A 27,536-nucleotide genomic window follows, 5' to 3' on the forward strand; every position below is an offset into this window, starting at 1 on the left:
GTAACTGCGCAAGCGTAATACTATCTATAATTTGTTGTTGATATTATTAATATGAGTAAGAAGCAGAAGATCAACAATAGCCGTTATAATAATAATAATAATAATAATAATAATAATCATAATAATAATAATAATAATAATAATAATAATAATACATTTGATTAAGACTTTCTATTGTCTTTTTAGTCTATTCTATTTGTTTTGATGTTTTAAAATCTTGTTGTACTTCATTTTGTTATCATTATTCTTATTATCATTATTATAAGTTTATAGCTATATAGACTTAGTGTGCCTGAGTTCAGTGGGCACTGCGCAAAGTTCAATAGTGTTGGAGCTAAGTCACCAATCGTGACTCATCGTGACTGATCCCATTCTCTATATCTTTGTTTACTAGTACATTTACCTACATTTCAGTTCTGTTTACAGTAGCAGCACCTAAAGGCACAATTTCATTGCAGTTTAACTGACAGCGTTTTGTAAATTCAGTGTTTTGTAAGTTCAGTGACCGAGCAAACACTGACAACCATTTTTATTGGTTGGTCATATACTCTTGTAGAACAGGTAGACTTTTTTATTGTGTTGTTATTGTTGTTCACAATTTCAGATGCTAGTTTGGCTTTTTTGTCATCTGTGTATCTGTGTATTACTGTGACTCAAGCAAGCCATTAACCTAGCTATCTGCGTTGCAATTACAACATATTATATAGCATTAACTGCAAATATACTGTTTATTAATGTGTTTTTCTCACTATGTTCCTTCTGGCATGATTGATAATGTAACTAAATTGCGAGTCAATATTTTTGTTAATCCAGTTGTGTTGTTACTGTACAATTAGTTTTTCTTACAAAACTGCTGGTGTCACTATTTTTATGGAATGTTATGTGAAGTTATTATGAGTAATTGCTGTGTGTTGTTTAATACTGTTTTCACAGTTTCACAGTTGCTACGTCTTCTACTTGATTGTAGGTTTTCTTAGCAGTGAACGTACACACACAGTGACACCAGATGTATTTTGCTGACTTAATTAAGACTTTTAATGCTGGATTTACCTAAGTAGGGACAGTATTTGTACATAGTAGTATTATATTTTTTATAAAAAGCAGAATTTCTACTACATAAGTAAATGATCATTTTTTATTGTAGATTTCATTCAAGAAAAACAAAATCACAGAAACTACCTCAGTTAGTCATTTTATTGTAAGACAGTTAATACAATAAATTAAATGAATGTTTAAAAAAAAAAAAAATCCAATTAACATTAAATGCAAGCCTGCAGATATCTCAAGCAACTGCTGGATTATCTGTCTTTTCAGCATGTATAGGAATACAATGCAAACACAAACTGGTACATACAATATATTCACAGATAATAATAAGAACTTATAGCACATTTGCTATACATTCATACATTTACATTGTCAATTGAAAAAAGTCAATTTCCACAGGAATCAGTACTTCAGTTAACAAACTATGCACAGAAGAGATTATGCTCATTGTACAAATGTCTTGACTGTAGAGATCAGGGTGTAAAAATGTATAGTGGGATCTGTTGTGTTTGTGAGGTGAGATTGTGTCCAATTCAAACCCCCAGACCTGCTGGGAAATTCAAGGTGGTGTATAAAAGACTATAATATTCCCTTCCCCAATTTTAATTACTGCCTGTGTAGCTGCAACCCACATATATGTGCCCTTATTAAATACATTCTTTGTTGAACTCCTCATACATCACATATCTCTACTGCATGTTTTTTTCTTCTCTTTTTCTTGTGGCAGATGCACAGCAAAGCCTTCTGGTGACTTAAGACCAATAAAATAACATAAAATAAAGTATTTCTCCTTAGCAGACGGAGTGAATGTTGAATCTAGAAGGTAAACCTGATTTTTAAAATGTGTTCTTTACAGAAAGTATGATTGCATGTAATTTATAAAACATTAAAGCCCCTGGAAAGACAAATTCATGATTGGCAACTCATAATGTGCATATAGTATACACCTAAAACATATGAGAACATACCCTTTGACATAGATATGTAATCCTTTAGGAAGTTTCTTTCTCTTCTCTTGTTACTGGGTTGCAGTTAGGTGTGGGTAAGCAAGGACTTTACTTACATAATAAATATCTGCCCAATCATATTTAAGAGAAAGATGATTTGATGACATTACTTCCAATTATCTCACCCACTGCAAAACAAAAATGTTCTTTGTTTTTAGCTAGATTGAATTCAAATTAACCTGACATGGTTTGAAAGCTAGTGTGTTACGCTAACTGGCAGACTAGGGTACACCATTCAAATATGTAAGGTACAAATATGCTAAGCTTTCTTAGTGCAGGAGAGATAATTCAATAAAACATAGATGTGTGTGGTCTACGCTAGTCTGCCAGTTAGCTGATTAGTCAAGATTTCTAGCCATGTAGGGTCCATTTGATACATTTGGTAGTTTATTTCAGGGCAACAAAATTGTTTTAGTGATTGAATGGAAAATAAAATGTCACTTGAGCTGAGAGTGAGCTGTCAATCAGTCGAGCTGTCAAAGTGAGCTGTCAGTCAAGTGTGAACCAATCACGCCTCCACAATCTTGAAACATGGTTTGAGCAGCCAAATAAGCTGTTTTTGAACTAGGTTTTCTAATAGTTTCTCAGATTTTTGTGGATACTTAATGAGACACTCAACTTTGATACTGTATATGAAGTTTCTCTATTTCAAGCCGAAAAACCAGACGCTTTAAATTGGCAAAGTACAGAGTGAAATACATTCTGATATGCCTATTCCATCTTGAAAAAAGGAAAACAACAAAATTCACCCCAGAAACCTCTTCAGTAGAACTGCTCAGTAACAAGTGACACACAAAAGAAAAGGAAATATCAAGCTGATCATGACATGATGCAGATGGTTTAAAGCTGGTCTATCACAGGGCACAGATCGTCACAAGATGCCTATATTGATGGTTTCTGGTTCTGATTTTAAAGTAAAAATGTTCCTTTTTGTTTCCAAAGTTTAAAAAAATAAAATAAATCAAAACAATAAAACAACATCTTTGGTGGTTTTTATGGGAATTGCTGCATTTCCCAAAATCTCTATACCAGAGTCTAAACTACATTATGGTCTAGAGATTGTAATATAAACACTGAAATGTATCAAACATCTTTTATGAAAATATGTAATCAATTTTACAACATAAGTATTACAGTCATTAATCACAACAAAATATGCAACCAATAATTTTGACTAAAGAAAAGAACTGCTTACAGTACATAGATAATCGCTAAAGCTAAACATAGACATGATGACCAACATAACTTTAGATGTTGCTTAGTTCTAAGTAAACCAATTTGTCATATTGAAAAGAGAATTCATTTTTGAATTCATGCCTTTCTGTGAGCAATTAAATCATTTATTTGTAGATGCAAAGAATCTGAGGTACGGGTTGCAGATTCTCCATATGGGGGGAGCTGTTATGTTATTAGCAGACCAGTTCTAAGCATGCCGACCCCTGCCACCTGCAGATATGGACAAGTTTACATCACCTCCTACAGGATAAAAATCAGTAGTTGTTGGGGTTATAACAATTGCACCACCTGCAGGCAATGAAAGGTACAGTCTAAGTTATGTTCGTTTTTTCGTAACTACTATTTTTGTGTGTGATATTTTACATTTCACATGTTTTGCTTGTACTCAGCTGAATACAATGATCAGAAATGAATCACATCAACCTGCAGTGGATAATATACATATGCCCTTCCTTTTTAATTCATCAGATAAATTACATTTATTTAGGACCACCCCTAATTGCACCATTCCCAGAAATAGGCAGCACTTCTATTTTGCAGGTCTAAAATGTAAAATGTACACCTGAAAACACATAGCTGTAAACAACAAACAAACAAACAAACAAAACAAAAATCATGTATTGTCTGCAGATGGTGCAAATTTCAAAATCACAGCAGTTACTGCTGTTATACTTTTCTTGCTGACAGGTGTTGAGGGACTGAGGCCGGTGTGCTGGTTATGCATTAAGATTGTATTGGCTCGGCCTGATTTTACTGTGCGTTTCCTACGTCTGGTAGGCTATGGTGGCTGTTTCTACTCACACTACGTGCATGATTATTACTCTGTTTGTCACCAACAGGCTAAGTTAGCTGCTACTAGAATCATGAAAAACACAGTTCCAAGAGGAATTTTCACATTTTTTCCACACAAATGAGGCAACTCCTCATTAGTATTAGTAAAAACAAATCTGTAAGCAATTTCACAATGGTGAAGTGATAGCAACAACATTTGCATTTATATATACAAAAACACATGTATTATCACTTTAAATCCATCTGTGCATCACAGATCCACTTGTGTGTCTACCAACATCATTCTCATTGCTCCATGAATAGACTTCTTAAGAGAAAAATCTTTGGCACAAACTAATTTCTATACATCCCACAGAGTTGGACCTCAGATGTAAGCGTGTGTCCTTTTAATCCTCAATGCATCTGTAACTATTCCCCCATGCTGCTACAGTAGATACATTCTCTTAGACAATTTGTACTAAACTCATTTAAAGGTTTAGGAACATGAAGCACAGCATTCACCCAGCATTCATACTCAGTGTGTCTTATGGGCTTTGCACATGAGAGCTTAAGATCATATTCAGTAAATTCTTCATAATAAAACTGGCAAATGATGTGTTTTTTTTAATTGCAAATGTACAAACAGATTTATGTGTTTCAAGAGACTTGCAAAAAAATGGATAATTAGTGCAATGTTGTAAATAATAAAATAATTATGGATGATTCTAGAAACAGTGGATGATCATAAATGCTAAAATAGGCAGACATCTCACAGAGTTTGTTCATCCATTAATGAATCCTTTGCTGATACGCTTTGTTCATTTTACACTTGGGCAACATAGCTCCAAACAAAACGTTTGACCACTGAAATTATTTCTCCTGCCTTAACCGTTTGGGGAATTTTACAACTCTCGAAAAAAGGCAGAGCAATCACACCAAGGTGTAAATGCAGGTAGGAAAACATAAAAATGTAAACAATTTAAACCAAAGTTAATGAGCTATAAAACATGTAGATTATTTTACACTGAAGTTTAGTCTCCAAATTTACTTGTTATTTTTTTTACTTGTGGGACAATTTTTATTTATTTATTTTCTAATTAGTGCCATATGACATGGGATATGCAGTACAACTGGATGCATGCAACCTTCTGTAACTTGTCTAAATGGGATGTGTCAGAGTTGCAGGGGGAATAAATAAATGTTACATCATTCACCTGGGACAACTTTCAGATTTTATGTGCCCACAGAAGCGTAGCTCTGCCAGCATTCACATGGAGGACAAGAAGACACAAATTAATAGATGGCCAAATGAGCAAAAATAAGCTGAAGAGCTTCAAGGCAACAGCAGCACATGGGGGGGCTGTGTGAGTTTTGTTTGTTTTTAATAAAAAGAGTTACCTGAACCTTGTCTGGCTGTACTCTAGACTCTGTGATACCAACCACTTATTTTTCACATTTTGAAGCTATGTTTGTTTATCTTTAAGCCAGAAAACCCACATTTGGTTTGAAGGGATAATGTTTTGGTTGAAAGTAAATGATAAGGCTGGGGAGATTCTATACTTGTTATTGTCAACAAATTGCAAGAAGACTAAAACTGATAATGCATTAGTCCAGCTCTCAATACTTTCGAGCTTCCCAGCCCTGTCTGATACTCTGATGCTTTCAGCCCAAAGTCCATTTATTTCAACAGAGAACATGTATCATTACAAATCTTGTCTTCATAAAAGGTATTTACTCCAACAACGGTAAACAATGTTTGTTGCTATTTTCTAATGCTCAATTGTGAGTAGTTACCACAGGAGGAGGGTTTATGTGGAACTGACTCAAAATAAAATCTCTCTTCACAGTAATGAAAAAACCTGTTACCGTGTCCATTGGTGCGGCTCATTGGTCAACAAAGAATCTGCATGGCACAAAGCTATGTCAGGCTTTGGCTACACATACAATAGTTGTTAGAAGCATCAATTCATGGTTGTTTTTAAACTTCTTGTTGGGTTTGTTGACAACAGAGTGAAATAGGCAGAGACACATGTCAGTCTAGAAAATGTCCTCCAGACTATACTTTCATTTAACCCCTAGTGCCTCCTTGATGGTGCAATGTTCCAAACAATGCCTAAAGATACACATTAGAGAAATCTATATTTGGACTATTACAGATTTCGTTCTCTAGTACAGATCTCTTGCCAACTCCATTACTCAATATAATTTCCCATAGAGGGTTTCTCACATGGGTCTTTTTAAAAAAATGTCTCTCAGTTTTTGTCCACATTAAATCTACTACTGCATTAGATAGTAAAATTGGATCTCCAATTAATCGAAAAATGTAAAGTCGTTTGTGATAATTCAGCTACATATGCAACAGCAACGGTTGCTGTAGTTGAATAATGCTGATAATAAACTTTGTTTAAATGATAAGGTGTCCACTTTTTACTGTTCACAGCTGTAGATAAATATTCTTCTATTTCTGATTCATTAGCAATACAAGCTAGTAGATCAAATGCTTTGCCTGAAGAGTTAACTGGACATTCCACTATAAATAGTCCATTGATGTAGTGTACTAGTTAGTGCTTCACTGTAATAGTTACTGTAGATATTTATTTGAAATATATATTTTAAAATATCCTTTTAGAACCAGACTCAAGTCTTCTCCATTTCCTACAAAGGCTGCTGTGTGGGTAAGATCAGCAAACAGCTGTGGGATATACAAACATTATTGTATAAACCACAAAGGAGAAATCTGACTAAAATGTGTATTTTTAATAGGCTAAACACTCTTAATTGGTGAGATGAATGAACCTGATATTTTGGTTGATGAAATTACAAACAGATCCACAGAGCTCTGCGGTTAGACACCTACATGAGTTCATTCATTTGTTTGTATGTGTGTGTGTGAGAAAGTGAATGTGGCATTGTTTGTTTCTGTGAGCATACAGACAGGACTGTATGTTGCTTCTGTTGCTGCTGTGGGCGCACGGTAATGTCATTGTATCCCTCGTTGGTATTTTCCACAGGGGTCAGCTTGGCTAGCATCCCTGTCATTTCCAGTGGGTGCCCGGGGTTGAGGCCCTGGCTGTTCTCCTGCAGGGGCCACACTTCCTGCCAGGTGAGTGATGGATGATGAACTGGATGACCACTGAGCAGAGGCCTCCTCTGCCTGTAGTTAGCCCACACCTGCAGGATGGTCTCTTTGAAAGGCCGTGTGGTCAACGTGTAAAGGATGGGGTTAAGGGCGCTGTTGATAGGGAGAATAAATATAACCACCCAGGAGCTGATGGTACCTGCCGGTAGAGAAAAGAAAGAAATACATAAAACAAAAAGCTGGTACATACAGATTCAACAGTTGTTAGGAGTATACTTCAACATTAAAAAGCCTTCTATCAAAGCAAATTATACAATCAATTATTCTTTTTCATCTCTATAGGGGGCCTAATTGTGTAGTCAGGGCTCACCAAGCTATGTATGTAATGAATTTTGCACAACACTAAACGGCCATCTGAGAATTCAGTGCAAAATGCACTATGGTAGCTTTAGGTTTGTGTACTTCATTCAGTAATAAAAGACTTTTGAAAAACATTTTCATACATCGTGGAACCAAGGCTACTTTAAGATTTAAAAACACACAAATGGGAATACTTCCACTGAATATCTATCTTTTGGGTACTCACCTTAACTTCAAAGGTAGCTCTAAAGGCATGAGCTTGGTTTCACAGCAGTTACAAAGTCTTCCAATGGCAACAGAGTCAAAGCAAAGAGCACACTGAAACATGTCAAAATGTCACAGAAACTTCTCAAATCGCATCTGTACAATAATCAAATTCCCTGTTATTGATTAATATGTTTTGTATGTTCTAAACACACACATTGACACATTGTGTGTCAAGAGTAGATCAACTTCTTAGACTCTACTTCAATGTCCTGCAAATGCCTTCTCATAGCTCTGAACCTAAATTTCTGTAGGTGCAATTTTTGCCATGACTCTGGGCCACCAGTGGAATTAACGCTGTAAAGCCAAACAGCTGCACAAAACAGCAGGCTACAAACTTACAATGGGCGAGCATTTAATACTCAAAAGTCAGATTTTCAGTGGAGTGTTCCTTTAAATGGTTAAAGCACTTCTACTATACCGGGAATCTCCACCTGCAGCAGTGACAGGATCTTGAGGATGAAAATTGGGATCCAGCAAAGGGAGTCAGTAATGACGATAGAGAAGAACCTCTTGGCGATAGTCACCTCCTTCTTGATGTGGTTGCTGTATTTCGTGGTTTGAGTGCCTGTTCTCTGAATGTTATAAAACATGCTTGCGTATGATAGGACAATGATGAGAAACGCCACCAAGTTCAGACCTGCAGAGAGATATGAGGTTATTTTCTTGATTGCCATATTAGCAATATGGATGTAAAATTATAACAGAAGTATGCATCCACATGCAAAAAGATAGAAATACACTCACTGAATAATGAGATGTTGCTTTTATAGTTCTGTTAATAGAGTAAGTGAATAAAGAAAACAAATAATCCTCAAATGACTATTGCAATGTCAAACTCCTACCTAGGAAAATGACGATGGAGTAAACATGAGCCCACAGCGTCTCTGGTTGCTCAGAGTGCAACGGAAAGCAAACACCATTGGTCCCGTAGAAGTTTCGAAACAGGCCCTTGCAAGCAAGAGGCAGGAAGGCAATGATAAAACCGAACACCCATATCCCGAGAAGGATGGTTACAGTTCGTCGCCAGCCAGGTGTCAAGTACTGGAAGGGATAGACGATGCAGATGTATTTCTCCAGAGTGAGGTAGGTCAGGAGCAGGACAGATACCTCGGTGGACAGCATGGCCAAGGAGCCGATGACCTGACATTGACTGCTGTCCATCCAGGCCTGAGCGTGCCGGTTGTACTCGCCTCGGAACTTCAGATCATATGCACCGATCATGAATAGGTAGATGCCCATCAGTCCGTCTGCACCTGCAAGAAGGGAGAGCTCGATTTTGCAACATATTTGGAGGATCTATACATTTTAGAGACATCTGGAGTATACAATTAAACATCTGCATTCAAACACAGTATTCTATGAGCAGTTTAAACAAACTTTGTGGTATTTACTACATGACTTTTGTTCATTGAGACATGAACACAATGTATAGCTGAATGTAACTGAACACCAAATAAACAAACTGAACGTGGATGATAAAGAAGGCCTTTTTAAAGCAGTTCTCTTCCAAGGGAACTGCAGTGTGATTTCTTAGAAGTGAGAATACAATAAAACCCAAGAACAGAAATGGCCCTACATGAAAGGCTTTACACATCTATGATATGGAAATTGATAATTATAAGCCACAGACAGCAGCCACTCAACCCTTTGACATCCATGTATGAGAGAAGCAATCAAGAACAAACCAAGCACTAGATGCAAATATTCAGTTTTTCGTTTATGTGTTCTGAACTGTTACGATCAATAAAGTAGGGAAATGACAATGCAACTGGTGTTCACATCTAAAATAACATGCATAGAAATTCATACACTCTGAAATTGTATGTCTGATGCTACAATCATAATGCATATGCTCTTTGTTATTCAACTTAGTGTTTGCAAAGAGCACAAGTGACATTTGATTTTAATCTTGAAGAAGTAAAAGCCTGAAACTCATACATATAGAATTGAAATTGTGCGTTAACTGTCATTTCTCCTTACACATCAAGGGTCAGATAAAATTGACCTACCAGCGCCTCTTAAAATCAAATATTTGCAGGTGACATACTGTTCGTTAAATCCATGCAAAAACTGAAGACTAAAATCAAAATCCGTTTTTTTTAAGACCATTTCTTGACCTGGAGCATTGACTTCCTGGCAACTCATCTGACTCTCAAGTCTCAACAAGAAATTGAAAAACTGTATTTTAGAAAAATGTTGAACTAAATTAATATATGAATTAATATCATCAACATTAAATAATGTGACAAAGAGACACACCTCGGTCACCTGTTCTCATGTCACCAGTCAATGGCAGCTTTAAAACTGTTTCAAGATGTCATACCAAAGAGGATTAGATATGACTAAATTCTCCTAAAAACACGCTGTCAAAAGTTGACAGCATCTATTTATGGTTATTTATGGATAATTGTGGACTTGGCATTAATCATGTACACAACATTTCACGATGACTGGAATTTAAGTCATAAAACAATACTTACTTTCTTGAATCTGGTGGAATGACAATATATGCTTATTTCTGCTTTCATGCACACACAATATTTAATCTACACAGATGTTTATGCATCTGGCCCCAAGCCTCTGAGTAAACTTGTTTATTTTCAAAACTCATGTCTTGAAAACAAAAACAAAAAATATGATCGAATCCCAACCCAACATGTTTTAATTAATAACTACTTGCTCTGAAGAACTGTCCACTTTTTCATCAGCCACTGCTTCTTTGATGATATAGCAACGTTATTAACCAATTAACCAACCCTTCTTTATAGTAATTCTTTTGATATGGAAACATACCCATGCATTTTTAATTTTACACACTATCATCATCGTCATCAGATGGTACGTGCTTACAGTATTTTTATGTCATATGGAAATTGAATGGGGACAGATTCCTTTGATGTGCATAACCTGGATGGTTCTCATTCAACTTTAAAAGCTAATTTTAAAAAAAACAACCTCTGAATCCCATGCACTGTAATACTGTTAGATTTTTTCACAGCTTTTGGAATTGCTACTTACTTATTTGAAAATAATATGTGCATTCACCGAGTAATTATAATTTTATATTGAATTCCCACAAGTACATACAAGTGTAAATGATTAAAGCTGACCTCTGGTAGCTGACCTTGAGTCTCACTGACTTTGTGTGGATACTGGAGTTGATTTACCTTCTGAGAAATAACTTACAAAATGTGTTGGGCAAAAAAATTATTTAGACACAGAATAATGGGTGATTAATCTGACCACATGGTAAAAAAACAGTGACTGACATCTTTCACTCCAGACTCAGATCTGTTCCACTCTTTTAATAACTGGATTAATAGCAACATGCAGACATGTCCTTCTTACATAACACATAATCCATTATTGCTCAAAATAAACAAATAATAAATAATATCCACATAATTTGCTTGTATTAATGACCTTATGATTTGTCCTTGTTCAGTACCAGCCACCAAAAATGACTCTGCCACTGACATTCAAGTAATGAACTTTTAAAGGTCGACAGATTAAGCAGGTGAGCTGCAATCTTCGGCAAGGCTTTCATTGTGAAGAAAGCGTGAACAAGAGCAGATATCCGCCATAAAATAGAATTTCTGCTTTGCATATTCTGAGGTCTTTGATCTCAGCAGCTCTGAGGCTTATAGTAAGGGTCTTTAATAATCGACTTATAGATATTCAGCGTATCTATAAGTCGACACAGCACAAGCATATCGTTTTATGTTGTTACAAAGATTTTGTGCTTGTATGTATTTTTTCTGTGCAGTTATCACTCTCTTGGGAATGACAGACATAAACATACTGTGCACTACCTGCTTTATAATGTACACACCCTATTTTATACCTGCCTGCAGCCCAAATGCGATCTGAAATATGTGAGTGGGAGGACAATGTGAGCAACCCATGGAACAACCTTATAGAAAACTATGAAAAGGAAAGCTGTTTTTGGGCATGTGCAAATAATCTGACATGATCACTAGAAGAAAATAGAGGTAACTTTGTAAACAAAGTGTTAAGAGCAGGTTGAATCCTGAGCTTTTGACTTGCAGGGAGCATTTTTACAAATGTTTACAAATTTTGATCTTTAGCCATGTTTTACATAGACATCCAACATTATAGCAGTATAAAAGTAACAATCACAAAAAGCATGATATGTCCCCTTTAAAATTGGATGGTGGGATCTATATGTCAATCATACCACAGGCCAAAATGTGAAGAAAAATGCATTACATGATTTTTAGGCACGGCTCGTATCAAACATTCATCTGTGTGGTACCAGATATTTTTTTCTTTAAATAACTTCCTGTATTTACATGGGAATACACACATCAAACACGACTATACTCGGTTGATAAAATGAAACTTCTATAAGTTAAAACATCCATATGAAGTTGTTTTTGCAACAAGGCAAAAATAACTTGATGATTATACATTGTAAATGTATAGTGTAAAACACATTAACATAAAAAACTGTATGTACAAATCATCTGAAGGATATAATTTACCATCTGTGCAGTCAGTCTGGTCTAGTCTAGTTAGTGAAGATGTTCTAATTAAGTCAGCGATGACCTTAACTGGGTGGATTATCTTGAGCAATTACCATAATTTGCTTCAATTTTATGCATTGAATCATTTTTATAGATAATACGAGTATTTTTATTCAGATGACAGATGCAGCGTCAGAACAAGATTTCTGGTGTTGACTGAACAGTGTGCAAAGTTAAACTGGTTGATGATACATAGCATCAGGCTCTTTGAAAACTTTTGAAGCCTGTTTACCTCAAAAGCAGGAAGATTTTTCAGAATTTGTCATTTCCACTTTGGCAGTGTGAAAGTCAGTTATACATAAACAAATATAAATGTTGGTAAACTGTAAATTTGACCAACAGCGATTGTGTAGCTGCAGATACATTTATATTCTCAGAAATGCAGCATCAAAACAATTTCCTCTATGTCATGGTGTCCAGAAAATGTAATGAATAATAATAAATCGGACAGATTCAAGTCTAAATTTGTGATACTTTCATTATGTGCATTTCTACTTTGAATGCAGTATGACTTACAGCAGAGGGAGATGATGCACATTGCATGGAGTTTGTTCTCGGAACGGATGTACGAGCGCATGCAGATGACGAAAACGTTGCCAAAGCAGGTGGTGGCAGAGACCACCCAGACAAAGACCCTCAGCACAATGTTGGCGAGCAGGTCCTCGAAGGACGAGATGCCGTCAGTGTTGGGCTTGCAGCTGCGCACATGAGGAGCATAGCCGCAATACTGGAACTTCTTGAAGTAGCTGTGATAACAGATTAAAACAAAGTATGAATTTATGCAAGGGATAATAATTATTCTATTATTTACTGCTAGAAAGTTTTGAATCTTCATTTGCAGTTTATACTGTTTTAGAGATATTTTTTGTTTCTATGAATTGAGACAGCAGGAAAGCAAAAATGTTGATGGGATAAAGAAAACAGAAGAAAAGAGTTGCTGATTTGCTCTCTGGATTTGATTTGGATTAGAAAAATTGCAGAATTATGTGGTGTAAGTAGAGCAAACTTAAACACAAATCTGACCACCTTTTATAGCTGCTGACTCAGGTAACTGCTCCGTCCTCTTGCTCCTAGATCTAACCACAGCCTTTGATACAGTTGACCATTCTTTTCGTATTCACAGGTTAAACAAATGGGTGAAGGGTCTCTTCAGACTTATGTCTGTCTGCAGATCCAGGACTTAGTGTTATGGGGGCAGGGCCTTCTCTATCCCCTTCCTCCCACCATCTGATGCTCCCCCACTATTGAGATTTTCAGTAGTAAACATAAAACATCCTTTCACTCTCTAGCTTTTAACATAACCAGCTCAGGCTTCCCCTCAAGTCCCTAAAGGTCTTTGTTGTCATATGCTCTGTGTATGTTCTTTTATTACTTTTATTATTACTATTGCTGTCTGTCTTTTATCATCATTTTGATTTATCTTCTCCTCATTGTGTTCGTTTTTCCTCTGTCTGTACTATAGAGCACTTTGGATCAGGTGTGTGTAAATAAAGATTAAGCTGAAGTTGGAGTATCTTAGTGGAAATAGACTAATGCTCTACACAAGGACGAGCCTTAAAGAGCCTTGAAGAGCCTTGAAGAGCTTTCCACAATTGTATCCAAGGCTGGAAGGGCATTTATTTTCTCGCTGTTGCATCCTTTCCAAGACCTGCATGAGTGTATCTTGAGCTGTTTTACCCACAGAGAAGATTACACTGAGCTGGCTTAATCATCTCCCAGTTGGAAGAGAAGCCTGACAGTGTTGATAAGCCTAGTGCAGGACACTCCTCTAGAAAAATGAAGTGTGAAAGGTAATGGTCTGCCTTATAATCCAGACCAAAGTATAAGGATTAAATGAATACATACAGATTTTAAAGATAGATCAATATAAATACAGAATACTTACATATGAGTCAAGTATTTAAGAGGTTCAAACATCCGGCATTGTATGTTTCCTATTTCTATCCCCTCAATGCTCCTGGAGAATATAAAGACATGTTATTTTGTCTTCATCAGAAGCCACACAAACAGACAGACACAGTATATTGACTTATTTTTTATAGACCATTAAAAGAGTCTTCAAAAGCACAAAAACGGCTTTCAGCAAAGGTTCACGTCACCTCGCCTTTCATGGACTAAATGACAAGAATTTGTACTGATGCCCTTGACTCAAAAGGAACAGCACATTCACTACACACTATCCAAACAACACTGAAAAACATCATTCAGTAAATGTTGTATCAGGGTGGCCAACTCTCACACGTTGACCATGAGGCTTACGCAATTGACACTTCTCACATGACATATACATTGTCTCACTAAGTAAAAAACAAATTTATGACTGATAAAGTCGCAGTGTGAAAAGAGGACTCTGACAGCGCGTGGACAGACTAGACAGAGCAGCACAGTGTGACAGCAGCACTGTGTTATTCAGATCATCAGGGGAAAGTCAGAAATATACACAAATCTATTATATTGTAATTTATTCCTATGCATGCAGCTCACAGTCATCTCAGCGGCTCTTCTGGGAGCAGGACAGAGTCTCTCCTCCTCTCACACTGTGTGCAAGCAGGCAGGAGTGAGAGTGAGTGACTATGGTTACAGTGATGCTCTATGTGTTCTGAATCTTCCTCGCAATATACTGCTCTTGATGCATTCATGGTTTTTATAGCATCTTCAATCTGTCTAATGTAGACTATTGGACTATTGCAGATGACTGTTTCTTGATTTAATCCCAGAGGTGTAGAAAAGGTGTAGAAAAGTAGGAAATCTGGGTTTTAAATTACTTTATTTTCTATCGGAAAACACCTAACCAATTATGTACCCAAATTTGGCAGCCCTGGCTGTATCCCTCACAAAAAGGGATAACCTTGTGCTAGCTTGTCAGGGTGTTTTTTTCCCTTTTTCCTTTCCTTTTTATTATTCATCACACGCTGTGCTTGTATGTTTGCTATTGTTCTGCACCTTTGAACATGACAGGCGGCCTCTTAAAATGCCTCTTAACACTAAACAGGTCTGGTGGTTTTTTCTCTATTAAACAGGCAGGTTACATAAATCATTCAGCATGCTAGTGAGCGTGGTGAGACAAATAAGCTCTGTGTACTTACAGTGATTTCAGTTTATGTAACTTGTCAAAGTGGTCAACTTGGAGCTCCACGATGGGATTGTATGATATATTCCTAGAAAATAGGGCCATAGAAAAGGTCAGTAGTGAAAATCAATGGACTTACATGGTAAATAATTCAATTTACACCACATAACATAGTATGCTTAGTAGGGCAAGAACATGGTGGAGCAATTTTGAATGCTCCATTTCCCTGAAAATAGATGTAACATTGGTGACATTACGTGTAACTACATGTAAATTTGTATTTTCTATCTAAGTTTTATAGTTTTTTTTTTTTTTAAACTTCAACATATTCACCTTCATATCAGTATCTTGTCATGTACCCACCTTTATGTGCGTTTAGAGACTCATTATGACACTAACTCACAGATAGCTCACAAAAGATGCAGTGTGCCCAAATACAAAGTGGGTTTCATATTTACTAATTTCATTGAAATTATCTCGGCAAAAAAACTTAAATAGCTGGTTATCTTCAAAATGCCGATGGCTATTCTGTTACAAGATAAGCGATATAGAAGAAATACATATTAATGGGATATGTATGCTTGCATGCAGTACTGTAGATCTGAGTGTATTTGTGTAAATATAACTCACAGTTGGAGCAAATCTCCTAGTAAGACAAAGAGATTGGGAGGGATTGCCACCAGTCTGTTGTTGGATAGATCCCTGCATGGCGAGACAAATCCAAACCAGTTTCCCAGAAAGACAAAACCACAAACAATGATAAGTGTATAGAAACAGTTAGTGTATAGACTGAAAAAACTCTCTTCTGTAACACTTTTTAATGTAAAGAGGGTGGATTTCATAACAGGCACACAGAAAACAACAACCTTGCAATAAATACCGCCTCTGTGAAGTTTATGTCATTCACCTTTATGATGCACCCATGTGTATCATCAGTCCCAATAGCTTTGAACTTACTTGCATTCAACAATGTACATGTGTAAATGGAGACAACAATGGTGATAATGATCATACTATAACTGCCGGAAAGTGTGATTTTTTTAGAGTCAATATAAAAGTGAGAACCCAAGTCCTCACACAACATGTTGTGGCTGCACTGCATCAAAGTTTGATGAAGATACATGGAGTGCACAGTTCATCTCCTGTGAGTCAGAGGGTAAGCGCTAGGATTACCATATCCGTGCTGATAAGGATACAGGATATGTCCCATTACCCTTAAATGCTTCCTCCTTCCCTGAACTCTAATTCCTTTGTGACTTTGTTGCTCTATAAAGTTTAAACCTCTGTAATTACTGGGCTGAAGTCTGTTTTGACTGCATACATATACATACTATACATATTTAATTCTGTTCACCTCTCCCCTCCGTTTCTTGCTTCTTCCAATTTACATCCTGGTTAAAGATAATGTAATAGGTAGGAGTAAGGCTGCATGGCAATTCTATATCATTACTTGACTTTTTTGCTGAATGCCAAATTTGAGTTACTCTGAGAAAATGCTAATGTGTGTAACAGAGCTTGGATCCCAAGGGTCCTTGGTCTGGTGATAGAGACAGGTTGAATAAAGATTGACAGAAGCTAAAGAAGTCTGTCACCAAGGGAGCAGTAAAATCGTTTGGTCGTAATTAAACTCCATGACTTAAGATACAAACTCAAAATAATGGCTGTAGTCAAGGTTAAACGAAGTCTCCAGCACCAGTGGTAATCATTCTACAAGAACAGACACCAAGATCTCTCTTCAGCTGTGAAGAAAAAAACACACTGAATTCAACAGAGTGTGCGGCACAAAGGAAGCAGAGACATTCCCTGGGTTTCTTTGATGGATGGACACAGTGGACTTAAATATATTGGACTGTTACATGATTTCTTATATCATCATCAACATAGCCATCATCATCATGCTGGTGTTACATGCGGCCATGTGTTTAATGGAAAGGACCAACAGCCAAGGTGTTATACATGTTTCAGGTTGGCCACGGGACTTGATTGTTTTGCTGTACTTTTGGAAAGACTAAATCCAAATGCATGATATAGATTGTAGAAATATATATATATTTTTTTAATAAGTGGATTAAGATGACATGTAATGCTTTTGTAAATAATTTCTATTCCTTATTTTGGTCTGATTAGTTTTGGAAACCTAAGTTGTAGTTAATTGATTAATATCACACCTGCCTTGTACTAGCATTTGGATAACCTTTAGTTTTTTATTAATTTAGTCCAACTTTCTCGTTGCAGGTTACAAGAGACACATCTCACCAACACTATAAACCTAAAAATTACAAGGGAAAGGGTTGGAGAAGCCTAAAAATCCTCATATGACTCTAAGAGTAGGGGAGTAGAAATATGAATTCATAAAAAGCTCAACTTCACCATTGATAAAACTTTATCAGATAAAGGTGAAAAAGATCTGTTTTAATAGCAGGTTTCCTTTCTGGAGACTGTGAATAGGATCTATTTTTAGGACATGTTACTTTAGACTACCATACCCACTAATTATACAAACTTGGAGGGTGACTTCAACTGTGGTCTATATGACGAGTAGAAAAAAAAACACACATCTTAAATTAAAGTAAAGTACAACAGAAGACCTAACCTTATTAGTATATAAAGATTTATTCTACATTTATGGGGAAAAATAGTTTGTTTAGTAAATTACAATATTTGTATTCCTGCAACAGTGTGAGTAAACCCTCATCTCAGTAATTCTATAAGAAAACACACAGACAACAACACTTCTTCATGTGTGATTGTTTGGAACATTGTTCAAAGCATTCACTGTTTAGCCTTGCAAACTATGTGAGGCTTTTAGATATAGACTAATATTTCAAATGGTTGTAGAAGTTAAATTTTACAGTTAGTTTATCTTTTTCTATTGAGCTTCACTGTCTACAATAAATTTACCACACAAGTTTGTCTTTCAGAGATCCACTGAGGCTAAAAGGTGCCAATCAATCATTTCCCATAAGAGACCTTAGGACAAGAGTTGTTGAGGGTCATGGGCCTTTTAATGGCAACAGAAGTGTCTGTAAAGACTCTAAAGACTTCTATTAGCCAACAGTAAATCCCTCAGTGTTCAAATGGGAAAGGCAAAGCTGGTATACTACATAGATCATATCAAGAGCACAGTGTAAAATACTCAGGTCAGTAGTAGGAAAAGTACTGAAGAGTATTGATGTTCATTAAAGTACACCACATAGGAAGGCACGGATGCTCAACACTGATAATAGCTCAAGTTTATATGACAATTCAACCAATCAATCAAGCACTTTTTATACAAATGCTATGTAACAAAAAGTGCTTTACACCCTCATACAATCATATAATCAAGCTTAGACTACATGTAGCAATTACAACTAAAATCCGGTTTTATCAAGAAGTCCACAAATCCTTCTGGCAATTGTGCATTCTGTCTGCCTTTCTAAAGTCATCATACATATTTGATGATCCAAATCACTTTAGCTACGCTTTGGAAAAATCCTGAAAGCTGTGATATTTTTCCAAATCGGTTGTTTGCACAATTAAACAAAATGAACTTACAGTTCTCCAAGCTTCTGAAGGACTGAGAAAGCCTGTTCATGTATATGGCTGATCCTGTTCCCTTGTAGAACCCTGTAGAGTATATAAATACAGGAAAAATGCAATCATACTACTGTCATACTACATCATATGACTACTGTTTGAGATTCTTCATCCCCTTTAATGAGCCGTCTACATGGTTTGCACACATTAGCCAATGCCTGAACATCAAAATTTGAAAAGGGGCTATTTGCATCAAAAATAACATTTTAAAAGCAAAACCTGTGCTCTCATAATGGATTCAATTATGTACATTTATACTTACAGAACTGTCAGCATGCTGCATGAGCAGAATGAGGCATTTCCAATGGTTTCAATGAGATTTCCCTCCAAATCCCTGCAAGGACATGGTATGAAACACACACACACACACACACACACACACACACACACACACACACACACACACACACACACACACACACACACACACACACACACACACACACACACACACACACACACACACACACACACACACACACACACACACACACAAACACACACACACAGAATAAACTAATCAAAAGACATTCCACTCCTATGACAAAACAGCTTTTGATTTCTTGACATCCTACTCACAGCCAGTTCAGTATTGGCATTTCACGACAGATGTCATCAAGCTTTGTCAAAGAGTTGTTCAACAGAACCCTGTAAATCAGTGAGACACAGTGTAACAAAGTGTAGTGCATTTCATATCCTTTACTGTTCAAATTAAGGACACTCATTCAATCTAAACAGATCAACAAAGGCTGTTATTAAAAGGAGTGGACATTACACCAAAGTAAAATAGAAAAAAAAGTCTGCTGTAGAATAGAGTAGAAATATAGACTCACAGTAAAACAAGCGAGTTCAGCCCTGAAAAGGTCATGGAGGATATTTGATGGATATTGTTATTTTCTAGGATCCTACAAAAAAACACACAAAGAAACAAAAACAACACGATATAGTTTTCATTTGCAGAATGTTCATTCAGAAGAAACAGCTTCAGTTGATACACGTGTGATGTATTGCCTGTATGCAGAAAAAAGAAAGAAAAAAGCGTGCACGAAAAAGAAAACAACATGCATTTGTGAATGTCAGTGTGAATTATTTAACACGTCAACTGACTTCTCTGCCAATGGCAAACCAGTATTTATAGAAAGCAAAATATCCTCATATACTAAGCGTGCAACATTTTATATTCTTCCGATATGTTTATTTAAGTAGAAAGAAAACATACAACCACTCCAGCTTGTGCAGGTCCTTGAACACCCCCGGCATCAGGACAGATATCTTGTTGTAGCTCAGATATCTAAAGGGAAGAAAATGTATTTAAACATGTCAAACAAACTAATTGGAGATGAGAAAAAGTCGGCACCTATTGTTCCTAAAATGTAGCTAATGACTAAAGAGTTTTAACCGAGGATTCTGCTAGCATTTAGTAGCTTGTGCTTATCTCTCAACAGCTGTCTCAATAGGTTACTACTGCAAATGCACTCCATGTTCTATGTTTATGCATATAATTAAGCTTTGATAATGATAGAAAACAGGACAAAATAAATTAATAAAAGTATATGGACACCAAAATATTACATTATTACACCCATACTGGATGCAAGACATATGTTTTATACTGTGCTTTTAATGGCACTAAAAGACACCTAGACAGAGAAACAAATTGATAAAAAGAAGTTACACAACAACGACAAAAACAGAGCAGCAGGAGAGACATTGTTACAAGTAGAAAACAAATGCAGTAAAAAAGAAGAAAATATTTCATATAGGATTGTGAAGATGGAAGAGATTGGTGAGGCAGGAGGTGAGCCATATTGTGGAGTGCTCCATAAGTGATAAGGAGGATTTTGAGATGAATGGGTTGTGTGATGGAGAGCCAGTGAAGGTCCCCCAGAAAAAGAATATGCATTCATATTAAACAATGACTTCCTCTGCTGCTCTACTGAAAAGCTTTCCAGGGATGCATGCAGGCCGATCAAGTTATTCCCCAGCAAATTTGAAACCAATTTCTTTATGGACCTGACTTCATGTACATGTAACTGTGTGTTTTTATTTACAGTATTAGTTTGACTCATCTTCTGTGTATGTCATCTATGTATGTGTATATGTATATAAGGGGTGTCGCAATATACTGGTATGGACAATAATTTGAGATATTTATGAATGAACAACTGATATCATGATAATAGCACACATACAGTAATAATATCGTGTAAATAATCCAACATCTCTGTTTCTTTCAATTTTCCATTTTACACACACACACACACACACACACACACACACACACACACACACACACAGACACACACACACACACACACACACACACACACACACACACACACACACACACACACACACACACACACACACACACACACACACACACACACACACACACACACACACACACCTTGCAGATCTTTTGTTTATCAGTTCATCGGGTTGCTTAATTACTGAGTTGTTTTTGTACGCTTTTGTACACTTATGGTTACACATCGTCTTTCCACCTACCTACATTCGTATTTTGAGTGTAATTCATTTGCAAGAAAAGACACAAACAAAAGTTAAAGATGATTTGATAGCATTTTTTCCCCCAATTATGAATGAACAAACTTACAGTCTTGTTAGATTGTGCAGCCCTCTGAATGCATCGGGGCTCACATCTCGGATTCGGTTGTGCTGGAGATATCTACATGAACAAACACAAAGAGAGATTATGAATTATTATAAAAAGTAAACAACTATTGAGATGATCCTGCTGATTTAATGGAAAAAAAGCCACAACAACTAAGAAACTGAACTTGATAAACAACCATCATCTGTCTATTACCTGCCATCGTCTTTGACACCACACACTGTGACCTCAACAAACATCCCCTGACAGCTGTGTCTTATCTCTTTGTGTATTTTGTACACCTGGTGATTGATTATGATCTACATTTTTTAACCTTATCTTGGGGAAATTTTCATTCTGGTCAAAACCTCCAGAGCTGAAAGCAGAGAGTCTAACATAGCCAAATGTTTCCTGGCTAAGGAGCAGACCTATTCTCCTGCTGCCACAGTCAGCGGTACTGTGTGAGGTTGATAAACAACATAAGTCAGCAATGAATGGATCAGTACGCAGAAGAGAATAATCGCTCTGTCAGTGTTCCCAGCAGCCCTCTTAGCCTTACACATATCAGCTTTGTAGTTGCAAAACTGTTTGTTGTATGTGTCACTCAAGGAGCGCCATTAATTTGGCTCATTGGCATGATGAAAGCATTAACTGAATGAAGTCTAGGCTCTCATACGTGCTAATAATACTAACATACAAGGTGCTTTTCAGTCACAGAAAAGGAACAAAATCAAAAAAACACTACATAAGAGTAATAAAAACATAGTAAATATCATCCATACTTCACAAATAACTCACAGTTTCTGCAGGTTCTGGTACTTGAAGAATGTGTTTGCTCTCAGTTTCTGAAGCCGGTTCCTTTGTAGGGACCTGAGAGAAACGTGGAGGCACAAAATGAGAATAGAGGATGAGGTTTACACCATCTCACTGTGACTCAATACTGCAGCATCTGAACAACTGACCAGTTCACCCCTTCAGATGATGATTATGAGAGTTTAAAATATAAAGTGTGTTTTATTTTAATTAGCGGGACTTTATTCTAGCTATTAAACATTTAAGTGACCATGTCCACTTTCAACATACACTCAGCTGCAAGTTTATTAGATAGACCTATCTAAAACTAATGCAGTCTACTGGACCACCCTGCAGTAACATCATACCCTTATAGAAGGTATATCCATAAAAAAAAATCATTTTCAACTTTATAGTCATTTTTGAGGGCGAAGTTCGTGGTGCTGTCATATTGTATTCCTTTATTAATGACAGATGCTTCTTATATCGATAACTGGAAAACACATCTTGAATTGGTTGGTTGAATCACACCTCAGGGTCAACAAAAACTTTATAATTGTAACCTTGATGAAGGGTAGGGTTTATTACAGGGCTGTTGTACACACTTGTATTAGTTTTGCCTGGGTGGCAAGTGAGTGTATATCAAAAACATCAATACAACAGTTGTTATGGATATAAAGGTTTGACCTGGAGCCACAAACCACCAGGAAACATAGGTTGCAATCAATTATTTTATGTTTATTTCCACAATAGTGTCAGTATTGAAATTAGAATGATGCCATTGTTGATTGCCATGGCTCTAAAAGAAAAATAAACACATTACAAATTTGCCCAAACATTATAAATCCAGTTTTAAAATGATGTTAAATACTTGCAAATTAGAATATAAATCATATTTCATATAATGATAAGCTCCAGACATTCTCAATCACAGTACTATTAAGCAAATTAAATTAAATGTTCTCCTCATTATACTTAAATATATGTCAATATACTAAACATCAATATTTAAACTTCTTAAACTTAAACTACTTCAAATGTTTCATTTGAAGAGTAAACATGGCCCAAAAATTCATCATAATCCAAATGAAAATAGATCGGGTGCTATTTACAATGAGGGATTTTCAAAAGACACATGACAAACTCAAGTGAGCATCAACACAAACTCCTCATCCAGGCCTCTATTTATAAAGTGGGAGGAACATTGGGCAGGTGCTTGCACCACTATACCACTTGGTCTCCTTGTAGAAATGCGGGGAAACAAACCTGCAGTCTCTACCAGCCGTCTCTGAGAATATGAACACTACCTCAATTTGAACTATGCGTGTGGGTACAATGAAAAAACAAACAAACAAAAACAACAACAACTAAAAACATGCAGTACACCGTATTCCTTTTGCACATCTCAAGGCACTGTACTTTGAGGCCACTTTATAGGTTTGACTAGTCCATTAGTTAGTCCATTTTTGTGGTAACAATAAATGTACACTGTGGCATCACAAGAGCAGCATGTGTACTGTTGTTCACATTTAATGTTTCTTGTCAAATCAAGATGTATGCTTATAGCCAACCGTGTTGAATGTATTTCCTACCTTCCTACCCCTATGTAACATAAGCAGTCCAAACATGTTCAGTACTTGTATACTGATTCTGTTCTGAATCTGTATTATAAACATCAGCTAGTCCTCCTCTACTCATTTATTGGTACATTACTTACTCTGGAGCATTAAGAAATGGGAAACTGAATGAAACTGAGTTATATCATACAGTGATGTTTCATTTGAACAGTAGACATGACCCAAACATTATTATTATTATTATTTTTTTTTTTACAAACACATGCAAAAAGAAATATTCTATATAAGACACATAATGGACAGGTAGCAAAGTTATCATCATTATGACTATAAACAACCCCCAATATAAAAGTTTACAATTAAAGCTAATGCCTGCTTCATTCAAACAAAGCATATGCTGTTGTGAAAATGTCCTTATATATATCTTATGACCTCCACTTTTCGGGACAAAATATCCAATTTGTTTCACGTCTCTCAATACAGTTATTATAATTAAGACATTTCTCACCAACCAGTTAGTTCATTCCACCTCAGCCGGGACGCAGACTCTATTTAACTATAAGGTCACACAGATAAGATCCACTTTATCTAAAGCCTGCATGGTAAAGGGATGACAACAGTGGGGAGTGTTTGGGGGAACTTTATGAATATCGACACCACTTGGAAGAGAAATATTTGTATGCTAAAAAACCCTGATAGCAAACTGTGCCTGCATGACAATGCTGCTGGGTGTAAACAAAACAGTGCATTGTGGAGCAGATGAATAGCTTCCTGGGAACTAACTGGAATAAACAAACACCCACTAAATGTTTATTATTATTGCAGTTTGTATTATCTTATTAGTATAACACAATAATCCAACTAATTAATTTAACTTTGTGCTGTTCCAGACACCCAGTTTTTCTTAATCCCCTAACACAGCAATGTGTAGTAATGCATTTTAAAAGTCCAGCAGTACAGCATTGTTTAGTGCAAACAGCATAAGATATGTCACAGTCCTGGAAAAGCTGATTTACAGGCTATTTCAGAGAAGTGAGGAGAAGAAAGGACTCCAGCATACACCACATAGCACCAAGAGGTCTGTATTTTCCATGAGGCTCAGTTCTCAACAAGTATTTTCTTTCTTCTGTTATCTTTGCTTTCCTGACCAGTTAATCGTAAAGTCATAACGTTTGCTTTGGGTGTTCATGCTCCAAATAGGAAGAAAACTATTGATTTTGAATTCCCTATCAGCGTTCCTCTTGTACCACTATCAGACCAACTTTTAGCTGCCCTTTTACATCTATTCTGTTATTCACCCACTGCAGTGACAATGAAAGAAATATCTAACGAGTGAGATGATAAGGCTTTGGTAGAAGTCTGCGCTCTACTGAGTGCTTTCTTGTTGTAAATTGAAATTTAGATGCATAACAAAAGCCATTTGGCTGTATTTGAACCTCACAGAGAAGCAAGCTCTGTGAAAAGTATTTGATCCAGAAGTAAGAAAAAATGGAGCCGGCTACAAAATATTGAACAACCCAAATATATCACAAAGAAGATGATGCAGTGCCAATGACAAAGCTGACTATGAGATAATGAGGACAGGCCAATCTGTCTGTTAATTGTGTTAATACTCCATAAAAACTGACTAAAATGATTTATAAAGACTGAAAAAGTGTAATGTACTTTGATCAAATATTGAAATATTCTGTAATAACCCTGAGGTTATATATCTTTGTCATATACTGTGAAGACAAAGAACGTATTTTGTACTATTGCCTCAAAAGAATTAAATAGACTTATACATGTTTGACAAAATACTCCCCAGGCGTAACCAAGCCAAGTGTGTGATGCCTATTCTTGCAAGACTTCAAAGATGTATAAACCATTCATCAGCTGAATGCGAAGGGGTTGCATTAGTCTCCACTCCCATCAGAGACTGATCTCTAATGCTGGCTTAAAGTAAGTTACTCACTCTTCTTGTGGCAATGACAAGTACTCACAGTGGCAGGCAGGGGTTTTGCAGCGGGGGGATCTGCTACAACACATCTCACATGCTGTGACAGTCACACTCAGGGACGGAAGCTTCCTGTTGGATTCTGGAGCTTTGCAATGATGAAAAAAATAGGGGGTTATTTTCTACTCACATCATGGTGACATTCATTGCCACCACTGGGATGTCTTGCAGCTGTGCGCCATCACAGTCCAGCTCAAGGTCTCGGCACTGGCAGAGCTCTGGAACGACACCCAGGACTGGAGAGACGGAGTGGAGAAGGAAGGGACATCTGAGGACATGTCAATCAAATGGTCATTCTGCCAAAGTACCAAGACTGCTGTCAAGACAGGAGCTGTTTGGAAGAATGGCAAACTAGTCCTGATTACAGAGATCATAAGTCCTGAGATTATAGCATAAATAAAATAAAAAAGAAAGCAGAATTTATTAAAAAATAGTTATAGTTAATAACAGAATATTTTCTACCTCTGAGAACATGAATGCTTTCAGAGATAGTATTGATTGAGGGCAGTCATTTAAAAAGTACAGTATATATCTGATTAATTGGAAAGTCCTTAACCGGTCTGCATGTTTATGATAGCAGAGATTCAGGTATTTTTGATTAATATGTGTTGGCCACATACAGCCAAGTTCATTACTAATGCTGTTTTTATTTACTCCATGTATGCCAGCTGTCTAATATATCCCATTTGCACTTCATTAAAACACTGCACAGTCTCCTAACTTACAGGTTGGATCAACAATAAGCCAACTGCAGCGTGGATAAAATAAAATAACCACAATCCAGCAGATTCAAGCATTCATAAAAGTATGTCTTGGGTGTGGCACTTAGCAATGCAAGATGCTTGGGGGAAACAAAACAAAAAAAAACCCCAAAAAAGCTAATGTTGTGTCCATCTCTGCTAAAATCTGCAGATGCAACACATATTATGTTAATGAAAAGACCATTTGCTTAAAATTATTTTATTCCACTAACCAAATATGAGATATGAGATCTCAATATATCTCCACCAACATGGCACTTCCCATAAAACATATTATATAACAACATCATATTGTTGTGCTTTAGGACAGGATACCCTTAACTGAAAGGTTGTCTGCTCTTAGGGGTCACAGGTCAAACAGTACGAGACAAAAATAAGTCAAACTGTATTTATGTGTTGCGTATCTGCTGATGTAAATGCTGCTTTGCTATGCTGAATCTGAATGACATGAAAATAAAATATTCCATTTAGCCAACGCTTATGACTTTTATCGGACTTTCATTTTATGGGATGCGTTGGTAGTTTATTATAGTTTTACCGGTATAAAGAACCACGCAAAAGCATCCACATGCAGATGATAATAGAAGATGGGCGATTCGAGATATCCTTGTGATCACACAATGTTACAGTTGTCAGTTTGAAGTCATTTGAAAGATGAAAATAAATCTTCAAGGAAGTAAATCAGTAATGAATGTCACTGCCAGAGAAGAAGTTTTGGTCCTCTATAATTACTATTATTTTCTGGCTTTCATATAGTTTTCAAGCATGAAATTGGTATCTTGTTGCGGCACTTCTCCAGGACTCCAGCAGTGATGAAAGCATTTCAAGGTTAT

General features: G+C 36.5%; 1 protein-coding gene across 1 annotated transcript in view; it reads right to left on the reverse strand.

The window, feature by feature from the left end:
- Window positions 1–6,874: 6,874 nt before the first annotated feature.
- rxfp1 (relaxin family peptide receptor 1) overlaps window positions 6,875–27,536 on the reverse strand; it is a 67,712-nt gene continuing 47,050 nt past the window's right edge. The window contains exons 4-18 of the mRNA XM_062425636.1: window positions 26,073–26,178; window positions 22,376–22,447; window positions 21,581–21,652; window positions 20,183–20,254; window positions 19,797–19,868; window positions 19,543–19,611; window positions 19,226–19,297; window positions 18,922–18,993; window positions 16,015–16,086; window positions 15,401–15,472; window positions 14,200–14,271; window positions 12,831–13,060; window positions 8,610–9,020; window positions 8,186–8,404; window positions 6,875–7,339 (exon numbers count right to left, since the gene is read on the reverse strand). Of these exons, the coding sequence (XP_062281620.1) occupies window positions 6,915–7,339; window positions 8,186–8,404; window positions 8,610–9,020; window positions 12,831–13,060; window positions 14,200–14,271; window positions 15,401–15,472; window positions 16,015–16,086; window positions 18,922–18,993; window positions 19,226–19,297; window positions 19,543–19,611; window positions 19,797–19,868; window positions 20,183–20,254; window positions 21,581–21,652; window positions 22,376–22,447; window positions 26,073–26,178 (2,108 nt within the window). The 3' untranslated portion in view covers window positions 6,875–6,914. The remainder of the gene's footprint in view (window positions 7,340–8,185; window positions 8,405–8,609; window positions 9,021–12,830; window positions 13,061–14,199; window positions 14,272–15,400; window positions 15,473–16,014; window positions 16,087–18,921; window positions 18,994–19,225; window positions 19,298–19,542; window positions 19,612–19,796; window positions 19,869–20,182; window positions 20,255–21,580; window positions 21,653–22,375; window positions 22,448–26,072; window positions 26,179–27,536) is intronic.

The sequence above is a fragment of the Scomber scombrus genome, chromosome 9 (genome assembly GCF_963691925.1).
Source record: "Scomber scombrus chromosome 9, fScoSco1.1, whole genome shotgun sequence".
Taxonomy (NCBI): domain Eukaryota; kingdom Metazoa; phylum Chordata; class Actinopteri; order Scombriformes; family Scombridae; genus Scomber; species Scomber scombrus.